This window comes from Cololabis saira, chromosome 17 (assembly GCF_033807715.1).
Source record: "Cololabis saira isolate AMF1-May2022 chromosome 17, fColSai1.1, whole genome shotgun sequence".
NCBI classification, from domain to species: Eukaryota; Metazoa; Chordata; class Actinopteri; order Beloniformes; family Belonidae; genus Cololabis; species Cololabis saira.
In genome coordinates this window covers 16,681,561-16,703,226 of record NC_084603.1, presented here as the reverse complement: position 1 = coordinate 16,703,226, position 21,666 = coordinate 16,681,561, and the positions used below count along the sequence as shown (strand labels likewise).

Here is a 21,666-nt window from a genome sequence, read left to right as displayed (position 1 = left end):
ACCTGTGGAACAAACTCCCAGAATGCATCAGGGCTGGTGTTTTCAGTCAAGGTTGAAAACTTTTTTTTTTTTACTGCTGCATTTCAGTAATCTACCTTAATGTACTGCAACTTTTATTTCTTGCATCTGATTTGTTTAATTCTTTTTAACTGATTTTGGCCTGTGTTTCAACTATTTTCTTCACTGGCACTTTTATATTTGAGTTTCAAAACGTAATCGTTTTTTAAGTCCCGTAAATTTGACTTTGTTTGATTTTATTGCTTTTTTTTGTTTACATTTTAAAATCATGCTTTTTATTCATGTTTTAATGTCTTTGTTAAGTGCTTTTAATCACCTTGTTGTTGAATTGTACTATAAAAATAAACTTACATTACCATGTCTGTTTTTCCCCCAACACAATTCACCACAACATGATAGATAGATAGATATACTTTTTGAGCAAAACGATGATTGTAGTGAGTCCGTTGATTAATCAAATACAACCCAAGACAAACAAAAACAACTTTTTCTTACTGTGCCACTGTTTATTTAACAAATTGTTTGAAAGTGGTTTGATAGCCTTTGCCAGATGATGTCTGGCAACAAACACTTATCTAAGACAATTGCCTATATTTTCTCTGCACACCTGCTGAGGATCAGTTCATCCAGGCGGTGCATCAGCAGCACCTAGTCGACACCTGTCCAAATCCTTCTGGATCAGTCAAAAGCACTAAACAAGTACTGATCAGATTATGTTTTCTCTACGTTTTTAGACACACACACACGTTTGAATGCCTCAGCCTGCCTCAGTATTGTTGCCCCTGACAGCTACGTGCAGCACGATACATAAATCCAAGTATCGATAAAATAAATTATATATATATATATATATATATATATATATATATATATATATATATATATATATATATATATATATATATATATATATATATATATTTCGATTTTTTTCTCGACATTTCGAATTTTTTCTCGACATTTCGACTTTTTTCTCGAAGTGCATAATGAAAAAAAAATCTTCCCCTCTCAAATATTTTTTCTACTGCACGGCCCTAATACTCTTCCGTAATATATTTCTATCCCGATTCTTTCCCCATTTTATCCCCCAGTGTTCCTACCTAAGTCAGTCCTGGGCATTGCTCCCTCTACCAACCCCGGGACCCTACACTGAGCTCAGGTCTCCTCCTTAACTTGAGGAGTGAGCAGCTTCTTTTAACCAGACAGGGTGGGGCTTCTCCGGCAGGACGTAGCGCATGGAAGGATCACACTATTCCGGTCAGAGAATCCCTTCCATTGCCAAAGCAAAATCGGTATTGTAACTAGAATATCGAATCGTATCGGAAATCGTATCGACTTGGGACCTAGTGTATCGGAATCGTATCGTATCAGGAGGTCAGTGATGATACCCAGCTCTAATGTCACAAAGCTCAAATCATCTCTGACTGGTTTCTTTGAAAACGACAGTAATGTTTCTGTTTTTAGTCAGTCCCCAACAAATCTGCAGCAACTTTGTGGTCTCATAATGTCATTATGGGCCGAAACCTCTGAGGAACATGTCCAGCACCTCGTAGAGTCGATGCAAACAGGAATTAAAGAATTAAAGCTGTTCTTTCAGCAAAGAGGGTCAACCTGGCACTAGCAAGATGGAAGCTTGTAAACCAATAAACAAAAGCATTACAGCCTGTTCTGGTCTGCTGGACTGATGAGCAGCAACACTTCTGTACGTTAGCCAGTGTTACCTGACGATGCCATGTTGAACTCAGCTTCATTCCATCAGAAAATTAGATTAGACAAGAAGCAGCAGCAGACACACACATGGTAATCTTTACGTAACAGTATCACTGTAACATAAATAAATGTAAATTAAATTTGTGTGTGTTTGTCTGCTGACCTTGGCTGTCGGAAGCCTTTATTGAATTCTTTACTTTACTTAAGTCTCATCAGAAGTTTTGTCAAGCCAAATCAAGGAAGGTAAAAATATGTAAGTAAATGTAAAGTGAGCCTGAGAGGCAGGGAAAGAAAGTTAGTCAGGCACAAACACAGTCTTTATGTCATTGCATCTATTATGATGGAGGATCTGCTGGAAAAATGCAGCAGGGGGGATTTCATGCTGTGATTAGTGTTTCGACTGGGTGTCAGGGTCAAGGCAAGCTGGTTCAAACAGCATCGCTGATCCAATCTTGTGCTCAGCTGTTCAGCACGAAAAACATAAAAAAACCACAAATATCGATGGCATCTCAAATCCTATGAAACAACGATACTAATACAGAGAAACCGAGACAGGATCATTCCTATGTTCAGCGTCCTATGTCCTCCAGACTGATACATAACTGTTATTTGGAGGGTTTAAGATATTTCACCTCAATACTCAGCTAGTAGGGCTGGGGATCGATTCAAATGTCAAGAATCGATTCGATTCCGATTCTTAACATTCAAAATCGATTATCAAGATTTGATTTGATTCGATTCCGATATTTGGGTTAGTGTTATTAAAACAGTTTTTTCAGCTGTTGCATGAATTATATGACTGTGTAGTTCTGCAACATATTAATACTAGTATTATATTGAGATTCAACAGCAAGTATTGGCAGCTAATGATGCTGTAAGGACCAATCAGCTCCCAGAATGCTGATATATGTCAGTGTGTGACATTTCCCCCAGTTTGTGTTTCTGTTCTGCCCCGCCTGTCTTCAATCTGCCCTGATTGTTCACACCTGCGTCTCGTTAACCCCTTGTGTATATCTGGTCTTGTCTTTCCCTTGCTCCTTGTGGTTCCGTACTGTTTGCTCCCTCCATGTTGTCCCGTAGTTTTTCAATCCGTGCTTCTGTGTTTTTTGATCCTGCTAAGCATCGCTTTGATTTTTGGTTTCTGCAAAATAAACCCTGTTTTTTGGAAGTCCTGCCTCTCGCTCTCCTGCATCTGGGTCCTCATCCTACCACTCTGTGACAATAGAACTGCTTTCAGAAGCATCATGTGGGGCAGAATTATCAAACAGATCCAGGGAGGAAACAGAAGTAGGAACCTATGAAATCGATTTTATTTTTTCCGGCATTCCATTTTTATTTTTTCCATTTTCGGTCTATTTTGGTTTTTAATTTTTTAGTATTTTATGCAAATGTAACCCCAAGACAGTATATAAAGTAATGAAATGTAGACAATTTAAGCAATTATAACTGAAAACCTTAATGTTTTCATACCTTTTAAACATATTTAAAGGCAAAAACATGGCACCAGTTATTCTTGTGTCCAACAAAACATTCCTTTTTTGAGCATAAACAAAATAATACCAAAAGTTATAATGTAATGATGAAAAAAAGACATACGAATCGATTTTATTTATTTTTTTCTATTTAACCTTTTTAACCTATTTAACCAGGAAAAGAAACCCATTGAGATTAAAATTCTCTTTTGCAAGGGTGTCCTGGCCAAGAGGCAGCACAAGATTTCAGATATTAAAATTTACAGAGGTGTAATGTGAAATATTAAAATCCAATAAAATCAAATGAAACAAAAAATGGAAATCATTTAAAACAGTTACAAATCAGAGATGCTGTCTTAAGTGCACTCATTCTAGACTTAAAATCACTCAGTGGAAGAATCGATTTTTAGGAATTAGTATGAGAATCAATCAAAATAGAATCGGAAAATTGATTTTTTTCAACACAGGCATACCAGCTAGAGATAAAAGATCCCTCGAGAACATTGATACATTCCTCAGGTGATGATGCCTTCACCTCCGGAGAGCTGCAAATCCTCTCAGAGATGAGCTGCCTGTTTAGCAACAATCTGGGGCTCATAGAACTGCAACCCGTGCTGTTAAGCAAAGCCTGACTCATGCCGCCTGCAGCCAGGAGTGGGCCGGCTCATCTGTTTACAGAGACTCTCCATTAGGCGATCTCCTGATTGTGCGGCATGAGCCATTGTTTTCTTCCCGACCACCTCAGCATCGTTCCCCTCTCAGACCCTGCAGCCAACACTCAGCCCCGTATCAGCACGCCTTCCTTCAAAACAGCTAAATAACATTATCCAGATGGCACCCCGAGGGCCGAGGGCACAGCAGACCTGTTTCTTGATTTAGATTTTTTTTTAATGAATAACATTAATGTGAACTTGTATGATTGGAACAGCAGTGTGGGTTCTGGGCTCCTGCGTGTGGGGAGAAAAATAAGCTTAGCCTGATGCTGAAATTAAATTAGAATTAAAGTTTCCGTTGGTTAAAACAGCTGAAATGTCTGTTCCTTGTTGTAAAAGTGCCTTAAAGCTACGTAAAGCAGTGATTTACTGCCAGATAGCAGGATGTGGCTGCACTGGTGTTTCTCAGGACCAGCGTGTGACCTGATTCAACTCATTATGTGTCATTAACAACAAATATGTTTCAGCTATTAACAACGTCATGTGTTGGTGACAAGACTCGTCACACTTCAGCCTTTTTCTCAGCTCCCTGTTTTGGTTTGACGAGCGTTTTAGTTTAATCCCACGGCTTTGATCGACTTTATCGACAGCAGTCACGAACGGAAAAAAAATAAGAACTGCGATTATTCAACTGCGTATCGAATGCAGACGAGCTAAAGAGCGAGCAACAGGCAAACCAAAAGGAGACAAAACAGAAGAGTGTAGATTTTGAACTTGCATTTTTAAAAAGTGACACTTAATCTGGAAAAAAATAAATATAAAACGGAGGTGCTGAGGATAGATTACGGTTTCGGAGCAAGTAGCTGCCGGACTGGCATGGAAGCAGCATTCCTGCTTTCCTCCACACTCCAAATACCAACGTTCGTATTAAAGGTTGTGCAGAGGATGTTGGAAAAACTTTGAAAACGCGGTTAAAAAGTACAACCCCTTATTCTGACCCGTCCCTGAACCCACGCCTCCTAAAGCTGGGCATGCACTGTGCGATATTTTAAATCGTTTGATTCAGCCCCATCTCAAACTGCACGACTAGATCGCTGAGTTCAAAAGTTCACAGCCCACGATTTATGTTCTCACCCTGTACGACCCGATGCTCTGATGCTCCGTCTGCTCACACTATACGATCATAATCCTCACGTCAGACTTCTGTTACTGGAACTGCGAGGCCGGTTTTGGGTCAGGGGTGGGCTGTTCCAACCCAAACGTGCGTCCTGCCCACCCGATCAAAGTTATGGTTTATTTTTTTATAATTTATTTTTTTTATATATAGAAAAAAAAAATCACAAAATATCTGTACCGTTTCTGATTGGGTGGGCACCGTGCATCATTTTTAGACACAATGATGAACGCATACCGCAAAAGTTGTGTCTCGGCGGAGGGACCCGGCGTCCCAGCAAAATGAGCACAACAGAAGTGTTCAGAACAGCAGACAGAGCACACACTGAAGGCTGATTTATGGTTCTGCGTTACACCAACGCAGAGCCTACGGCGTAGGGTACGCGGCAACGCGCACCGTACACTGCGTTGGTGTAACGCAGAACCATAAATCAGCATTTAGCAATTTGTGCCGGTCTGTGTGGCGATAAATGAAAAAAGATTAGACAACGTCGTAATTGGACAAGGAATTGGCTGGGCAGACGTGAGAAATGCGGTCTTTCTTTTCTGCTATTTTGTAATGTGAATTTGCAACACTTTAAACTACAAATAATAGTTTTTGACGTGACATCAGAGATTGCGCATGCTCTCTGCGAAAGGATGAGGCAAATCTGGTCGTAGCACGACCAGGATTTCAAACACGTTTGATTTTTCTTGCGAGCACATGATTCGTGATCGGGAGCTCGTCGTGAGGTGTTAATCTCTCGTCGTTACCCCACGTTTACTGCACGAGGCACGACCAACGATTGGGTTGAAATCCGGCCCGATCCAAAAAATAGTCGCACGACTGGAAAATCGGCTCAAAACGAGACGATAATCACACAGTGTCTGCCTGGCTTAACCCGAGCGACCGTAGAGCCTGATCGATGGACAAACCCCTCGTCCATGGTTTTACATCCTGGTACTTCCACAGGTGATTTCTGAATAGTTTTCTTCATTTCTTTCATTTTTTTTACTTTAGAACCAACTTGTTGTACATTTTGTCCTTTAATATTATTTGCTCTTTTGTATTGCACCAATCACCACAACAGATTCCTTGTGTGTGTTAAACTACTTGGCAATAAACTTCTTTCTGATTCGGATTCACGTTCTCCTTAGTCGTGTGCCGTCACCGTGTCAGGAAAATTTCATTTCTGCAACACTGACTTTCTTTACTGTGTTTTTATATACTTAGAACATTTTATTGTTGTATATTTTGATTTAATTTGAATTTACGGACTTTGGTCAACATCTGCCATTTTTTAAATGTTCTCATTAATGTCATTAATTAATTTGACTTGACTAAAAATAATTAAAAAGGATAAAATGTTGAGAAAAACTATGTTTTCTCTCTGGAAGCAGATTGTTGTGTCTCTGTATGATTGGACTGAACAGACTTGATGCTGTGTTGAACAAAAACATTAAAATCCCGTTCATATATTACTGTCAACTTAACTCATTCCCTCCAGAAATACAATATTGCAATCAATAACCCACAAGCCTTTTGTTTTGTTAATTCATAAGGTTGAAAAACCTTGTGTTGTGTTTTTCTTTCGGCTTAGGCTATTTACACCCTGCGACCAATATCAATGTATGCTATTGTAGTTTAAATACCCCATGTAATGCCACATGGAATGGCGTCAACCCTACAAGCAGCTCAACAGTGATGGACAGGTATTCACACCACTTTGGATGAACTTCATTTAACCTCTTCAAAATATCTTACAATGACATAAGAGCAAAAATTCTTCATACAAAAGTGTGAGAGCAGACGTTTGCCTGGCTCTGTTTAACATGATTTAAATTTTAGAGTGGTGCACATGCGCATGTAGTGCAGGAAATAACCAAAACAATCGTTCAGTTTGTGATACAAGCATTAAATTTGGTACACACATAGCCAAAGGCATTCCAAAAATAATTGGACGTGGAGCCATCGTGAATTTTCAACATGGCGCCCATGGCAGCCATTTTTCAAAATGGACACCAGGAACAACTCTTTTTATATGACTTGGGGACATAATATGATATTTTAGACATATTTACCACATATAGTATTTGGTAGATGTCTCTTGGATAATTGAAAAGTTGTCATTTAATATTCAAGATGGCCGCCATTTTTTAAAGATGGCAGCCATCATTTGTGTGACTGTCTGATATGGATGATCTTGGTGTCTAATCAGTCATTATTTATGATGCAGAAATCAAATTTGAAACATTGGAATTGGCCAGAAGCTTCCTTCTACTTCAAAACTGAACATGACAACTGTTTCTTTCATGATAACAGCCATATTAGCCTAAACAAAAAATATATACCGTAATTTGGGCGCCATGTTGAAAATTCACGATGGCTCCACGTCCATATCTTTTGGGGATAGAGAAAAAAAGAGGAAAAAAAGAGGGAAAAAAAGGAAAAAAATATGGAAAAAAGAGGAGAAAAAGGATGAGAAAAAGAGAAGATGAAAAAGAGAAAAAAAGGGAAAAAATAAGTAAAAAGATATGGAAAACAGAGGAAAAAAAGAGAAAAAAAGGAGAAAAATATGAAAAAGAGAAGATGAAAAAAGAGAAAAAAGAGGAAAAAAGAGAAAAAAAGAGGAGAAAAAGGATGAGAAAAAGAGAAGATGAAAAAAGAGTAAAAAGTGGAAAAAAGAGAAAAAAAGAGCCAGGGCAAACTGGCAACTCATTTCAACTAATCACTCATTAGAAAACACTTGTTTCTGGTGTCCATTTTGAAAAATGGCTGCCATGGGTGCCATGTTTAAAATTCACGATGGCTCCACGTCCATATCTTTTGGGGAAACCTTTGGCTATTTGTGTACCAAATTTCATGCTTGTATCACAAACTGAACGATTCCTATACATGTTATAGCTAAACAGCTGGACTAATGGGCAACGCATTTGTTTTCATATGTCAACAGGGTGTGAATAGCTTGCTATTTGTACCCTGGTGCAAATAGTCACTCCGTTTTCTTTTTCTCCAAACACTCACAGATCTGGACGGATGACACAGACTCTAAAGCCGAGGTTTCTCACCAGTCGGGTTCACAGGTGGTCCCGATCTTGCTGATGGTGTATCTGTTCCAGCCCAGCACGGGGGGGAAGGTCCAGATGAAGGAGAAGGTCCACACGAACAGCAGCCCCAGCATGGCGTGCCGCGCCTGCAGACGGATGTTCCCCAGCGGCCGGCAGATCACGAAGAACCGCTCGAAGGACAGGACGGCCAGAGACCACAGGGCCACGATCCCTGAGCAGGAACGGCAGCACAGTCAGAAACACTAACTACGTAAATATGCTGGCATTTTCCTGCAGGTCATGCACTTAAGCTGGGCATACACTTTGCAATATTTTAAATGGTTTGATTCAGCCCCATCTCACACTGCACGACTAGATCGCTGAGTTCAAAAGTTCACAGCCCACGATTTATGGTCTCACACTGTACGACCCAATGCTCTGATGCGACCCGTCTGTTCACACTATACGTTCATAATCCTCACATCGGACTTCTGTGTACTGGAACTCGAGGCCGGTTTTGGGGCAGGGGTGCCCACCCGATCAAAGGTTATGGGGATCCTTTATTTTTTTATAATTCTATTTTTTTATATATATAAAAAAAATCCCAAAATATCTGTACCGTTTCTGATTGGGTGGGCACTGCGCATCATTTTCAGACACAACAATGAACGCATACCGCAAAAGTTGTGTCTAGGCGGAGGGACCCGACGTCCCAGCAAAATGAGACAACAGAAAAGTGTTCAGAACAGCAGACAGAGACACACTGAAGGCGGATTTATGGTTACGCATTACACCAACGCAGAGCCTACGGCGTAGGCTACGCGGTGACGCGCCTCGTACGGTGCGTTGGTGTAACACGGAACCATAACTCAGCGTTTAGCAATTTGTGCCATTCTGTGTGGCGATAAATGAAAAAAGAAGAGAGAATGTCGTGATTGGACAAGGAATTGGCTGGGCAGACGTGGGAAATGCAGTCTTTTTTTCTGCTATTGAAATTGATTGATTTGTAATGTGAATTTGCAACACTTTAAACTACAAATAATAGTTTTTGAAGTGACATCAGAGATTGCGCATGCTCTTTGTGAAAGGTTGAGGCAAATCGGGTCGTAGCACGACCAGGATTTCAAACACGTTTGATATTCTTGCGAGCACATGATTCGTGATCGGGAGCTCGTCGTGAAGTGTTACTCTCTCTTCGTGAGGTGTTAATCTCTCGTCGTTGCCCCACGTATAACTGCACGAGGCACAACCAACGATTGAGTCGAAATCCGGCCCAATCCAAAAAAAAGTTGCACGACTGGAAAATCGGCTCAAAACGAGCCAATAATCGCACAGTGTCTGCCCGGCTTTAGAGGCACGACGGAGTTTCTAGCTCAGCTGGGCGACCTTAAGTTACGGACGAAAAGATGCTGGAGTTACTCCTGTTTGGTCTTTTATTCACTCCTTTTCTCTTCAGTCATTACTTTCTCTTTCTCTGACTATGACCACCACAGCTGCGTGAGCCAGTTTCATGTCTGTATTTTCTGGACTATAAGCCTCACCTGCACATAAGATATGCAAGCCGCAGATATTTCTGTTGTTAGATTAGATATTTACTACATGTACAGAAGGATTTTGAACTGTAAATGATGTACATGTTTGTACCTAAATAGATCTTTCCTAACAGTGTCTTTTAACACGGCAGCAACTTTGCTGATTAAAACGGGACAGAACCAAGAGAAAATAACCGGTATTTATTTATCTATTTATCTGTTTGAAATCTGCTTCTACCTACTTCTATCTGCTAAAGAAGAAGTAGTGTATTCTTCTTTGCATTTATTTTGTCTTAGTTTTGATTCTAATTCCTGTTAAAGCGCCCCGAGCGGTGGAAGAAAAATCCACAGAAAAGCCGCACCTTTGTATAAACTGCATGGTTGAAAATCTATGAAAAAAGTAGCGGCTTATAGTCCAGAAAATACGGTACTTGTTTCATTCACGTGAGCTAGAGGGCACTTCTTAAAGAAATGTGTTTAAAGGTCCTATATTATTATTATAATCCTGATCCAGATTTTTATTGATCTGGCACGACGGTTGTTTTACTTTGATGGCGACTCAGAAACTCTCTGTTAGACTCCATTTCCGCTCCCTTCCCCCCCCTGCTCCCGACTGTTATTATCTTCCTAAATCAATCAGACACATTACAGCCAGTCATGTGCCACGACTGGAGGATGTTTCTCACTGAACTAAACGGATTCAGGGGGTTGGTGGATCTGCGCTTGGAGTTTAGATAATCTGCAGATCCAATTAATGCTCAGAGGAAGGAGAAGGTCATTGAAAAAAGTTCTCGGTATGACTGCTCTCTCCAAACTTGTATTTACTACTTAATCAATCATGCACCTCTTAAAATGACAGCTGAAACCTGGATGTGATCGTTTACGACCATTCTGAACACTTTAAAGTCCTTCAATAGACCTTCAATAATAAAACACTTGGCTTTTCTGCGTCTAGGCTCATAATTTAATGAATCCCCACTTGTAAAAGGCACATACTTAGGGATACCAGGCGTTACAACCGGAGCCCACAGGTGGAAGCTGGAGAGGAGGGGGGATTTGAGAAGTGGCAGCGAGCTTGGTGGGGGAAAGACATGAGGGAGATGAGCACCTCTCGCTCCTTAAAAACACATTTTTAACCGCTGCTGGGGTCTAATACAGTCTCGATTTACTGTACACATCATATCAATAACAAGGACGACGACCAAATTATTGTCAGAGATTATTGTCAAGATCAGAAATGAAGGGGAAAAAGTAGCTCCATGCTAGGGCTGAACGATAAATTGCATTTGCGATAATATCGCGATGTGACAAAACAAGATTTTCTAATCGCAAAGCTGCGATTTGACCAGTCACGTGATCTGGTCACGTGATCTGGTCACGTTGCAGCGAAAAAAAGTCAACAGTGCCGCGTGTCCGTGTGTAACCTAAATCTACCATGGTCTCAGCGTTAGGGCTCGGCCAGGCAGGGCTTTATAAATGTATGGGCTTTATAAATGTATTAAATATATGAGCGCGGAGTCGGCGAGGAGCTGTACGTGGCGCCGAGCACGAGCCGGGCGCGCGCCGGCGGACAGTGGAGTCGCGCTGTGAAGCCTGATTTATGGTTCCACGTTAAATCGACGCAGAGCCTACGCCGTAGGTACGCGCGCCGTACGTTGCGCGTACCGCGTAGGCTCCGCGTTAGTGTAACGCGGAACCATAAATTATCCTTAAACCACCTGCAGCCCGTCAGCTCATCAGGAGGAGAAGTTAAAGAGCGGGGCTGCGAGTTGTTCATTGCTGGTTCGTTTTGTTAACTCTGAGCTTTGTTGGTTTGTTTGTTAGTTTGCTGGTGGTTTTTTTTCTCCCTGTGATTTTTGAGTTATTTATGAAGTAGTTCTGAGTTTCCTGTGAGGAAGGTTTTTTTTGTTCCCTGTGGGAGTTTTTCTGTGTTTTTCTATTAAACTACGCCTCGTTTTGGCTAAAGTTTAACCCGGTTTGGTGTCGTGCGATTGGTTTCAGAGAGAACGACCCATAACACTCGTGTTAAGACATGTTAAAGAGGTAAAGCCACAGATTTGTTTTCTTTATTCTTGTAATCTGTGCTTTAAATAAATCTGGCATTGTTTATTATAAAACAGACTGATTTGTTGCTTGTGTAGTTGAAAAATACATGAGAACAGGACCTTGAAAAAAATAATTGCATATTAAATCGCAATCGCAATATTGACGAAAAAAATCGCAATTAGATTATTTTCAAAAATCGTTCAGCCCTACTCCATGCGCTTGAAAATCCCTCTTCTGTGTTTTGCCTTTGCTCTCTGATACATTGATAAACCGAGAGAAATTAATTCATAGAACATGAGCTCAAAACATCCACCTCTTCGTTCCTTAAAAACATATTTTTAACCGCTGCTGGCGTCAATTTACTGTACACATCATATCAATAACAAGGACGACGACCAAATTATTGTCAGAGATTATTGTCAAGATCAGAAATGAAGGGAAAAAGTAGCTCCATGCGCTTGAAAATCCCTCTTCTGTGTTTTGCCTTTGCTCTCTGATACATTGATAAACCGAGAGAAATCATTGATAAACCGAGAGAAATGAGTTCATAAAACATGAGCTCCAAACATCCACCTCTTCACCCTGCACCGTTATTGTGAGAGGTTTTCAGTGGAAGCGTCGGGATCACGATCATGAGTTCATTTCTGATCAAAACAGCCCCATTTTTGACATGATAGAAGAAAATACAACTGGAAATACTTTAGTGGTCTGGGGTGGGAGAGTCAAGCTGCCGCCTAATGAGCTTTGAAAAAAAAAACACTTTAATTGTGGTAATAAGTCACTCTCAAAGACTGGTTAATTACTTATCCCTGCGCAGAGAGCTGCTCTTTGTGTCGGCTTTTATTCTCACTGGAGAGGACGCATAACAGTATAGTCTGACCTGTGAAACTAACACCGTCACCTCAAAGTTGTTGGGTTTTTTTTTAGCTCAGTAAGATGTTCTTTTTTTTCTTCTTTTTTCCCTTTTTTTCTCTTTTCCTTTTTTTCTTCTTTTTTCCTTTTTTTCTCTTTCTTCCTTTTTTCTTTCCTTTTTAATCTCGACATTTTGACTTTTTTCTCGACATTTCGACTTTTTTCTCGACATTTCGACTTTTTTCTCGACATTTCGACTTTTTTCTCGACATTTCAACTTTTTTCTCGACATTGACTTTTTCCCCCAGTTATAACTAATATAGATCCATGCAGCATGTGTTGTCTTCATTCTAAGGCTTATACAAGACTTAATGTTTTGTGGCTCCAGATATATTAGTTTTTTTGTGTTTTTGATCCAATATGGCTCATTTTTGTTTTTTTTTAGCTTGGTAAGATGTGTGTTTTTCTGGGGGACAACAAAAAAAAACCATAAAAAACTATGATATTGATCTGTAAGCACAGATACATGCGGAGGAAGAAAACGTGGAGCTGAAGAGAACAGATCCTGAGCAGAAGAGCAATTAAGGCTTCTGTTCTTCTCAAGTGGAAGAGCTTCCCGTACACATCCATGAGCGCGATGGCAACGACATGTAATCACTGGCAGAAACAGCTGTGGAGACAGAAGTTAGAGAGGCTATCGAGCCAGAGCCCCTTCAGGACGCGAGCGAGCCTTCCCTTCAGTCGGCTAATTGTTATACATAATCACGACCTGCCCGGTCCTGACTGGAGCCTGTCAGACGGTCGCTGTTGCATCTCAACAGCAAAAAATCCCCCAAAAACCACTTATATATAAATATATACATTGTTTTTTTCATGGGGGGGTTTTAGTTGCTGAATGCCAGAACACTTAATTCCTTAATTATTTGATTTCATGTGCTTTTAATCTGTGATAATAATTCAGAGCATCACGACACGCCATCATCACAAGTGTCACAAGTGTTCCCAGTGGATTTGTTTAGCATTATCTGTGTTTGAATTCTGCAGGTATGTCCTCATTATAAAGCTGTTTTATTAGAGCAGGGATTAGCAACCAGCGGCTCTAGAGCCGCATGCGGCTCTTTAGCGCCGCCCTAGTGGCTCCTGGAGCTTTTTCAAAAATGTTTGACCTTTTTTTCTTCCTTTTTTTTCTTCCTTTTTTCTTTTTTCCCTTTTTTTCTCTTTTTTTTTCATTTTTTCTTCTTTTTTTCCTTTTTTTCTCTTTCTTCCTTTTTCCTTTCCTTTTTAATCTCGACATTTCGACTTTTTTCTCGAAATTTTAAATTTTTTCTTGACATTTTGACTTTTTTCTCGACATTTCAACTTTTTTCTCGAGATTGTACTTCAACATTAATCTCGACATTTCGACTTTTTTCTGGAAATTTCGACTTTCTAAACATTTTAGCACCTGGAGCTTTTCAAAAATTTTGACCTTTTTTTTATTCTTTTTTTCTCTTCTTTTTTTCTTCCTTTTTTTCCTTTTTTCCCTTTTTTCTCTTTTTTCCTTTTTTTTCTTCTATTTTTCCTTCTTTCCTTTCCTTTTAATCTCGACATTTCGACTTTTTTCTCGTCATTTCAACTTTTTTCTCGAGATTGTACTTCAACATTAATCTCAACATTTTGACTTTTTTCTCGACATTTCAACTTTTTTCTCGAAGTGCATAATGAAAAAAAAAAATCTTCCCCCACTTCTCACTAATATAGAAACATGCAGCATGTGTTGCCTTCATTCTAACACTTATACAAGACTTAAAGCGACACTACGTAACTTTTCCACCTTAATATAATATTTCCAGATTCATTGTGATGGTACATCAACTTCCAACAGGTTTAATGACACCTCTGTCATGGTCTGAGGGGTCTGTATCGCCTTCATTGGCAATATGTAACTTGGAGGTGGATGGTAGGAACCCTTCCACACTACTGGTAAAGCACTACCGCTTTTGTCCAAAGGGGCCGCCAAACTCAACAAAAGCTGAAAGTTACGTTGTGCTGCTTTAATGTTTTGCGGCTCCAGAAATATTAGTTTTTTGTGTTTTTGATCCAATATGGCTCTTTCAACATGTTGGGTTGCAGACCGCTGTATCAGAGCATCTGAGTAAACGTCGACAGTTATTTGAGGATATTTTTCATTTAGTCACATGAAGACTCATCCTACCGGGGTCTCTCTCTCTCTCTCTCTGTATAACCCTTTGAATAACGCTCTCCTGGCTTCTGAGCAACACCTACAGATTCTCCTGATGCCACTTTCAGAAACTTTACATGCTGCCCCACAAAGAACAAAAACAAAACAACAGAGCCTATGACTGGGTGTAATTGATGGTCACGGCGCCGGCTAACCTACTTATGGAAAGTCATGTGTTGCAGTATGTGAGAAGACTTGAGCGGCAACACTTCCTCTCACATCTGCAGCTCCACAGACTCACAGGCGGATCTGATACCGACCCGGTGATCTGCTTCTGCACACGGGTCTCTGCAGGTGCAGGTGTTAAACCCAAGTAAGCAGATACCAGGAGGAATCTCACTTTTCTTTTTATCTTTTTGACAAACACTTCTGTATGTCAGAAAGCCCTGAGTTTTAGTTTGCCCAAGAAGTGGAATTCATGTGAACTTTAAACAGTCCTATCAGAGATGGAGTTCTGATTGTAATTGAGGAAAAGGAAAAGCACTAATCACTAGGGATGGGCGGTATGGACTAAAACATGTATCACGATAATTTCTGGCATTTATCCCGATAACAATAAAAATGGCGATAAAAAAATACCAATTCAACTCCATCTTTGTAACTACAAATCTATCACCACATTCAGTCTTTGGAGCCCCCAAATCACTGCTCTAAAAGATACTAAATACTACTAAACTACACCAATTAAATTGAATTAATAAAAACCAATTAAATGAGTTACACCTGTACTGCAAAACTGGAATGACTCAAGCCCTTCCTTCCTTCCTTCCTTCCTTCCTTCCTTCCTTCCTTCCTTCCTTCCTTCCTTCCTTCCTTCCTTCCTTCCTTCCTTCCTTCCTTCCTTCCTTCCTTCCTTCCTTCCTTCCTTCCTTCCTTCCTTCCTTCCTTCCTTCCTTCCTTCCTTCCTTCCTTCCTTCCTTCCACGTACGTTGTCCTTTTTTCTTTCAGGCTCATTTCTTTCTTTCTTTCTTTCTTTCTTTCTTTCTTTCTTTCTTTCTTTCTTTCTTTCTTTCTTTCTTTCTTTCTTTCTTTCTTTCTTTCTTTCTTTCTTTCTTTCTTTCGCTCATTTCTTTCTTTCTTTCTTTCCTTCTTTCTTTCCTTCTTTCTTTCTTTCTTTCTTTCTTAGGCTCATTTCTTTCTTTCTTTCTTTCTTTCTTTCTTTCATTCTTTCTTTCTTTCTTTCTTTCTTTCTTTCTTAGGCTCATTTCTTTCTTTCTTTCTTTCTTAGGCTCATTTCTTTCTTTCTTTCTTTCTTTCTTTCTTTCTTTTTCTCTTTCTTTCTTTCTGGCTTATTTCCTTCCTTCCTTCGTTTTTACCGTGAGATACAAATTCTTACCGTGGGGAATTTTTTTGAAGGTATATCGTGAACGGTAAAATATCACCCATTCCTACTAATCACTCCTTTTTATATACCTTATTGTACCTAATGTTTATAAAATAATAGTTCAGTAACGTTTCAACTCTTTGCAAGTACTGATGCAGGTCTTTTTGATTTTGCTGCTCAAAGAAATGATTTCCTCATCTATTCACGTCCTCCTCCTGAACAGATGTTAAAAGTCATCATCCAACACCTGCAGTGCAGTTATGTGCTGTGCAAAAGTTTTAAGCACCCTTAGTTTGTTTTTAATTAACATTTTAAAGACATCCATATTTATTTTCCAGGTCTCTTTAAGATTTAAACAGATCATGCAGGAGTCTTGATCTCTTTAACCTAAACTGACCAGAATCCAGTCAAACATCTGCATGGGACAGTCTCCTTAAAAACACTGAAATCTGTTCTTAAAGGTCACACTAACCCTCTAATTTAGCATGCAGACACTTTTGTTCTGCACATTTTGTGGTTTTATTTGTAAAACTGATAAAGAATCAGAAAAATACAACATTACAGGGGCGTCAATTGGGTATGAAGGTACGGCAGCCGCCACACCTTGGCTTCAAGGGAAATGTAAATGTTTGTTTTTTAAATACATTTATGGAATTACTCTGTCTATTTGAATTGATTATTCTATTATTTAATACATATAAAATAACTACAAATGCAAATCAGAACAACATGATTGATTTCACAAGTTATTACACTGCAAAAACTCAAAATCTTAACAATATTTGTCTTATTTCTAGTTAAAATGTCTAATTTTTAGTCAAAAAAATCTCATTACATTTAAGACAAGACTCAAAAAACAACAATTTTCACCTGTTTCAAGTAGATTTTCACTTAAAATAAGTAGAACGTTTTTTTTAGCTTGTAATGAGAAGATAAATCTTGTCCCACTGGCAGATTTTCTACTTATTTCAATTGAAAATTTACTTGAAACAGGTGAAAATGGTCAAATAAGTTATCGATGACTCTTGTTTTAAGTGTAATGAGACTAAAAATGAGACATTTTAACTAGAAATAAGACAAATATTCCTGGTAAGATTTTGAGTTTTTGCAGTGTGAGCGAAACTGCAATTGAAAACTACTACTTTCTTAATTTGGAGTATGTTTAGTTATACATCATATTTTGTACCTTAAATTGTTTGTGGAGACTCTTTTATGTTGCAAACTGTGAGCCAGGTTTGTAACAATAAACTTTCATAAAACAAGAAGACTTTTTTTTTTGCTCTATTGTTAGATCGGTGGGAGTTGGAGGAATAAGAGATGATACAAGTGTCAAAACCTACCGAAAAAAGTCACAGCAAACCCCTCCAGGACGCAAGCCCACTTCCCCAGGAAGAAGTAGCCCCTGGCGTTGGTCAGGAAACTTATTAGTCCACCGGTCAAGGAGACGAGAAAATCAGCAATGGCCAGATTCACTATGATATAATTCAGGGGCTGCCGGAGCTGCTTGAACCTAAAAGTGACGAACATGACCAGGAAATTCTCGGTGAGGGAGAGCGAGGTGACCACGAACATGAGCACGGCCAGGACGGTAAAGGTCCAGGGCGCGATGTTCTTGATGGGGCCGGTGAACGGGTCGTCGGTGGTGGAGACGTCGTCGGCCGCCGCGGTGAAGGACACCGCGTTCACTGACAGACTCATGCTGTCCATCCTCCCATTCCCAGCTGGGAAAAACCTGGAACCTGCTTTTTAAACGAGCTCAAATGAGAAGGATTCCAGCTTTTTCCCTGTTTCTCCGCTCTCGCAACTTGGTGTAGAGGAGAGTCGCTCCTGGACGCGCGTCAGAGCGCATCGTGCGCTCCGCGGCGCACGCTGCTCTCAAAGTTCATGTGTTGAAATCTGCGATGGATGGATGGATGGATGAGGTGCATGCCGAAAATCTACAGGAACAGCATCAGACCTCCGCAAAAAAACGTGTTTGGAAAGAAAGACAGCAAACAGCTGATGTCGGGAAACGTGGAAGAGGCGATGGAAGAAGTTGCGCGCCCGCACTCTATTCCAAAGCGCAAATGAAGACGCGACTGATGGGTGGCATCTTTGGATGGTCTTATATAGGCGGATCCTGCATCATCACGGCTGCCCTGGGGAGAGGCGAAAAGGACCTTTTTTTCTTCTTATTCATGCGTGCACTGCTGCTTTTTCCAGTGAAAGATCAAGGGCGGAGTGGCTGCAGAACACCGGGACTTCTCCCGGTAGAGGGCAGGACTCTCGCTCCGGAACGCCGCGTACCGCGCTGGCTGGGGATACTTACACAAGGGGGAATACTATTTAACATCAATTAGTGTGTGTCTTAATCAGCTGCCAAGGGACTCTCGCCTCTTTTTCCTTGCTTGTATCATGTGTGTCCTCCCTTTAGAGGGCAGTGTTCCCACCGGGACAGGTACAGTAGGGGACGGGAGCAGATTTGATCTGATCCAATAGTAGTCAGTCCTCGTTTTTATCTTTACTACTTTAATATCTTTACTACTATGCTGCTAAATGAGGAAAAAGCTTGTTTTTATTCCTTGTTCTTGCTTTTTTCAAACTGTATCAAATAATGAAATGAGGTTCCTGTGTCGTGCCAAAAAGTGATTGCCTGGCTGCCAGAATATGATTTCTTCTGATTTCTGGCCGCGGGAGCGCGCACAGCAGCCCGTTGAGCGATAGCACTAAAACGTCAGATTTTCAGATTATGAAGCTCAAGAATGAGATCAAGTCATATTTAGGCAGAAACAACTTTTCATCAACTGTATTTGGCCTTCAATCAATTTTTGGCATGCAGGTGAAAATGCCTTTTTTTGTGTTGTAATGGTCCTTTAAAAGAGTTAAAAGCAATCCTGTGAGCTCTAGTGTTTATATTATGAAGCTCAAGAATGAGATCAAATCATATTTAGGTAGAAACAACCTTTCATTAACTGTATTTGGGCTTCAATCAATTTTTGGCAGGTAAAAAGACCCATTTTCACGGGAGAAATCAGATTTGCAGGCAATCACTTTTTGGCAAGATGCTATTTTTTGCCTAGGGAATGTACAATGTCGTTCATTGCTGCTTGGTTTCTCACTAATTTCATTGTGGTATTGAATCTGATATCTGTTGCTGTCTGTACAGTATGTGTTTTTATACGTTATGCATGTATTTGATTCCTAAAACTAATTTCCCTAGTGGACATTAAAGTAGGCTACAACTCAACAATCAGTCTCTCTAACAGAATCCACTGCGTAACCCACACAATGTAAGCTTTAAATATCCACTGGGCTTACATCAAAACACAACAATAAAAAACAGTTTTATGAACTTATCAATATGACTCTGTCCTTCACAGGATAAGTAAAATGGATCACTGAAAAAACTCACAATCTTAACAAGAATATTTGTCTTATTTCTAGTTAAAATGTCTCATTTTAGTAAAGAAAATCTCAACACTTAAAACAAGACTCATCACTGGAAAAAACAACAATTTTCACCTGTTTCAAGTAGATGTTCACTTAAAATAAGTAGAAAAAACTGCATGTGGAACAAGATTGTATTGCTTGTAATGAGAAGATAAATCTTGTTCCACTGGCAGATTTTCTACTTATTTCAAGTGAAAATTTACTTGAAACAGGTGAAAATTGTCAAATAAGTTATTTTTCTAGTGTTATTTTTCTGGTGATGACTCTAAATGTTGAAATAGCAGTAAAACCACATTCATTGATGAAATGACATAAGGGATGGAAAGGGGGGATGGCAGTTTTACAGGGGGATGATTTGGACCGTTTTTATTTCAGGGGGGGATGCCATCCCCCCTCATCCCCCCTCAACTCAAGTACTGAGTAAATGTGGAATAAATGTGCCATTGCACGTCAAAGTTCCTCAACATTACAAACTTTGATCCGAGAGCTGTTAAAGGGGGAGGCGGTGGAGATGGAGATGGTGGCAGATGGGTGAGACCCTGTGGGTGAGACAGAAGGACAGCAGAGTCAACAAATCCAACAAACACGTGAAAGGCTGATGAGGACAGGGTTTGTTTGGCTTGCCGGCTCCTCACTGCTATCAGAGCATCAGCTCCATTAAAGGGACATTAATCATCCCCCGGAGCAATTTAAAAACCCCACAGATCTTGCATCTTTTTCTTTTTTTTTTCCTTTAAGGAAAGCTCTGCATTCAACTTGCCAACAATCATCCATTATGTCATTTATATTATGTATATATATTATAAATGTCCAGTCCACACAGCTACTGTTTCTCAATGCTGCAGGAAATAGTAAATGAACCCACTGACTAATTACTGCAAAGAGTTATCTATTTGAATGTATTTGTTATCAAACTAAAGCAAAAATGTACACTTAAAGGCATTCTATGTAGCAATACTACTTCTGACCACATGGGGGCATCATATCACTGGAAAGTTCATGCTTCAACCCTGATGTAAGACAAAAACCAACCATCTAACTTTCGGGTTGGGGCTCATGCGAAAGATTTGTTGCAGTTTCTCGATTGGCTGATGGAGGTTTGATCCAAAAGTGAGTCGATCTCCATCGACTCCCATGTTAAAATATCCAACTTTAGAGCACAAGTAAAACAGATTTACAGCCTGGTTGGAAATACCATTTTGGGTAGATTGTTGGAGTTTACGTCCATGACAACTCTGAGGGCGGTGAATTGTTTTGTACCAGGCCAGGAGCATTTATATAAAGCATTACATTTATTTCCAATATGACTGAAGCAACCAGCCATTGTTACGAAACCAACGTTCACTAAACGCAACACTCACTCTGATTGATTGACACACGGTGGGCGTGTTCTCGTCAGCTTCCTGAGCAACATGGCTGCACCCCGGAAGAAGGAAATCGGGAAACCGATGGGTCATGTGACCTAATGCTTCATCCATGTTTTTTTAGTCCACCAGTCAAATGTCAAGTGGTACATACAGATTGAAGGCCTTTCCGTGTTGAGCATGGATGTTCTCCCCCATACATGCAGTCAGCACTTATGATCAGTTCAATTCAATAAATATAGTTTCACTGAATTCATTAGATTCAACTCAGTTCAGATGGAACTGATTTGATTTAAATTCAGTGGTACGGTGCCAATACACAACGAACGTCATCACAAGGCACTTCCTTTCTTTCATTCATTCATTCATTCATTCATTCAATTTATTGGTTAATTCCAGACATGTCAAAACCATTGTATAGAGCGTAAACACTAGTATGAATCTATGTGTCAGTATGCAAATAGATATACGTGCAATACTTTTTACCCGGACTATCTGTGCAATATTCCACCACATGTGTAACTATACGCTATTATCTGTAAATACGATCTCAGGTCTTCACTATTCAAATGCACCTTAACCTTTTTTATGTTTTTATATTATTTATATTTCTTATATTCTTATATTTCTTATTGCTTGCACTATTGTTTCTTATTTGTCTTGCACTGAAGAGGTGATGCTGCTTTCAATCTTACTGTACCCAGGTACATTGACAATAAAGTATTCTATTCTACTTATACATACACACACATGCATACACACACACACATTTTGAACTTATTGAATCCCTTGTAAATAAATGAATCTATTTTAACTGAATGAACACAAAATAAATACATTTATAC

The 21,666-nt window shown here is 39.7% G+C and overlaps 1 protein-coding gene across 1 annotated transcript in view; it reads right to left on the bottom strand.

Moving 5' to 3' along the window:
• Nucleotides 1-18,080, bottom strand: part of valopa (vertebrate ancient long opsin a) — a 45,550-nt gene extending 27,470 nt beyond the window's left edge. Inside the window, exons 1-2 of the mRNA XM_061745406.1 lie at nt 17,369-18,080; nt 8,075-8,285 (exon numbers count right to left, since the gene is read on the bottom strand). Coding sequence (XP_061601390.1) covers nt 8,075-8,285; nt 17,369-17,735 — 578 coding nt within the window. The 5' untranslated portion in view covers nt 17,736-18,080. The remainder of the gene's footprint in view (nt 1-8,074; nt 8,286-17,368) is intronic.
• Nucleotides 18,081-21,666: the final 3,586 nt, after the last annotated feature.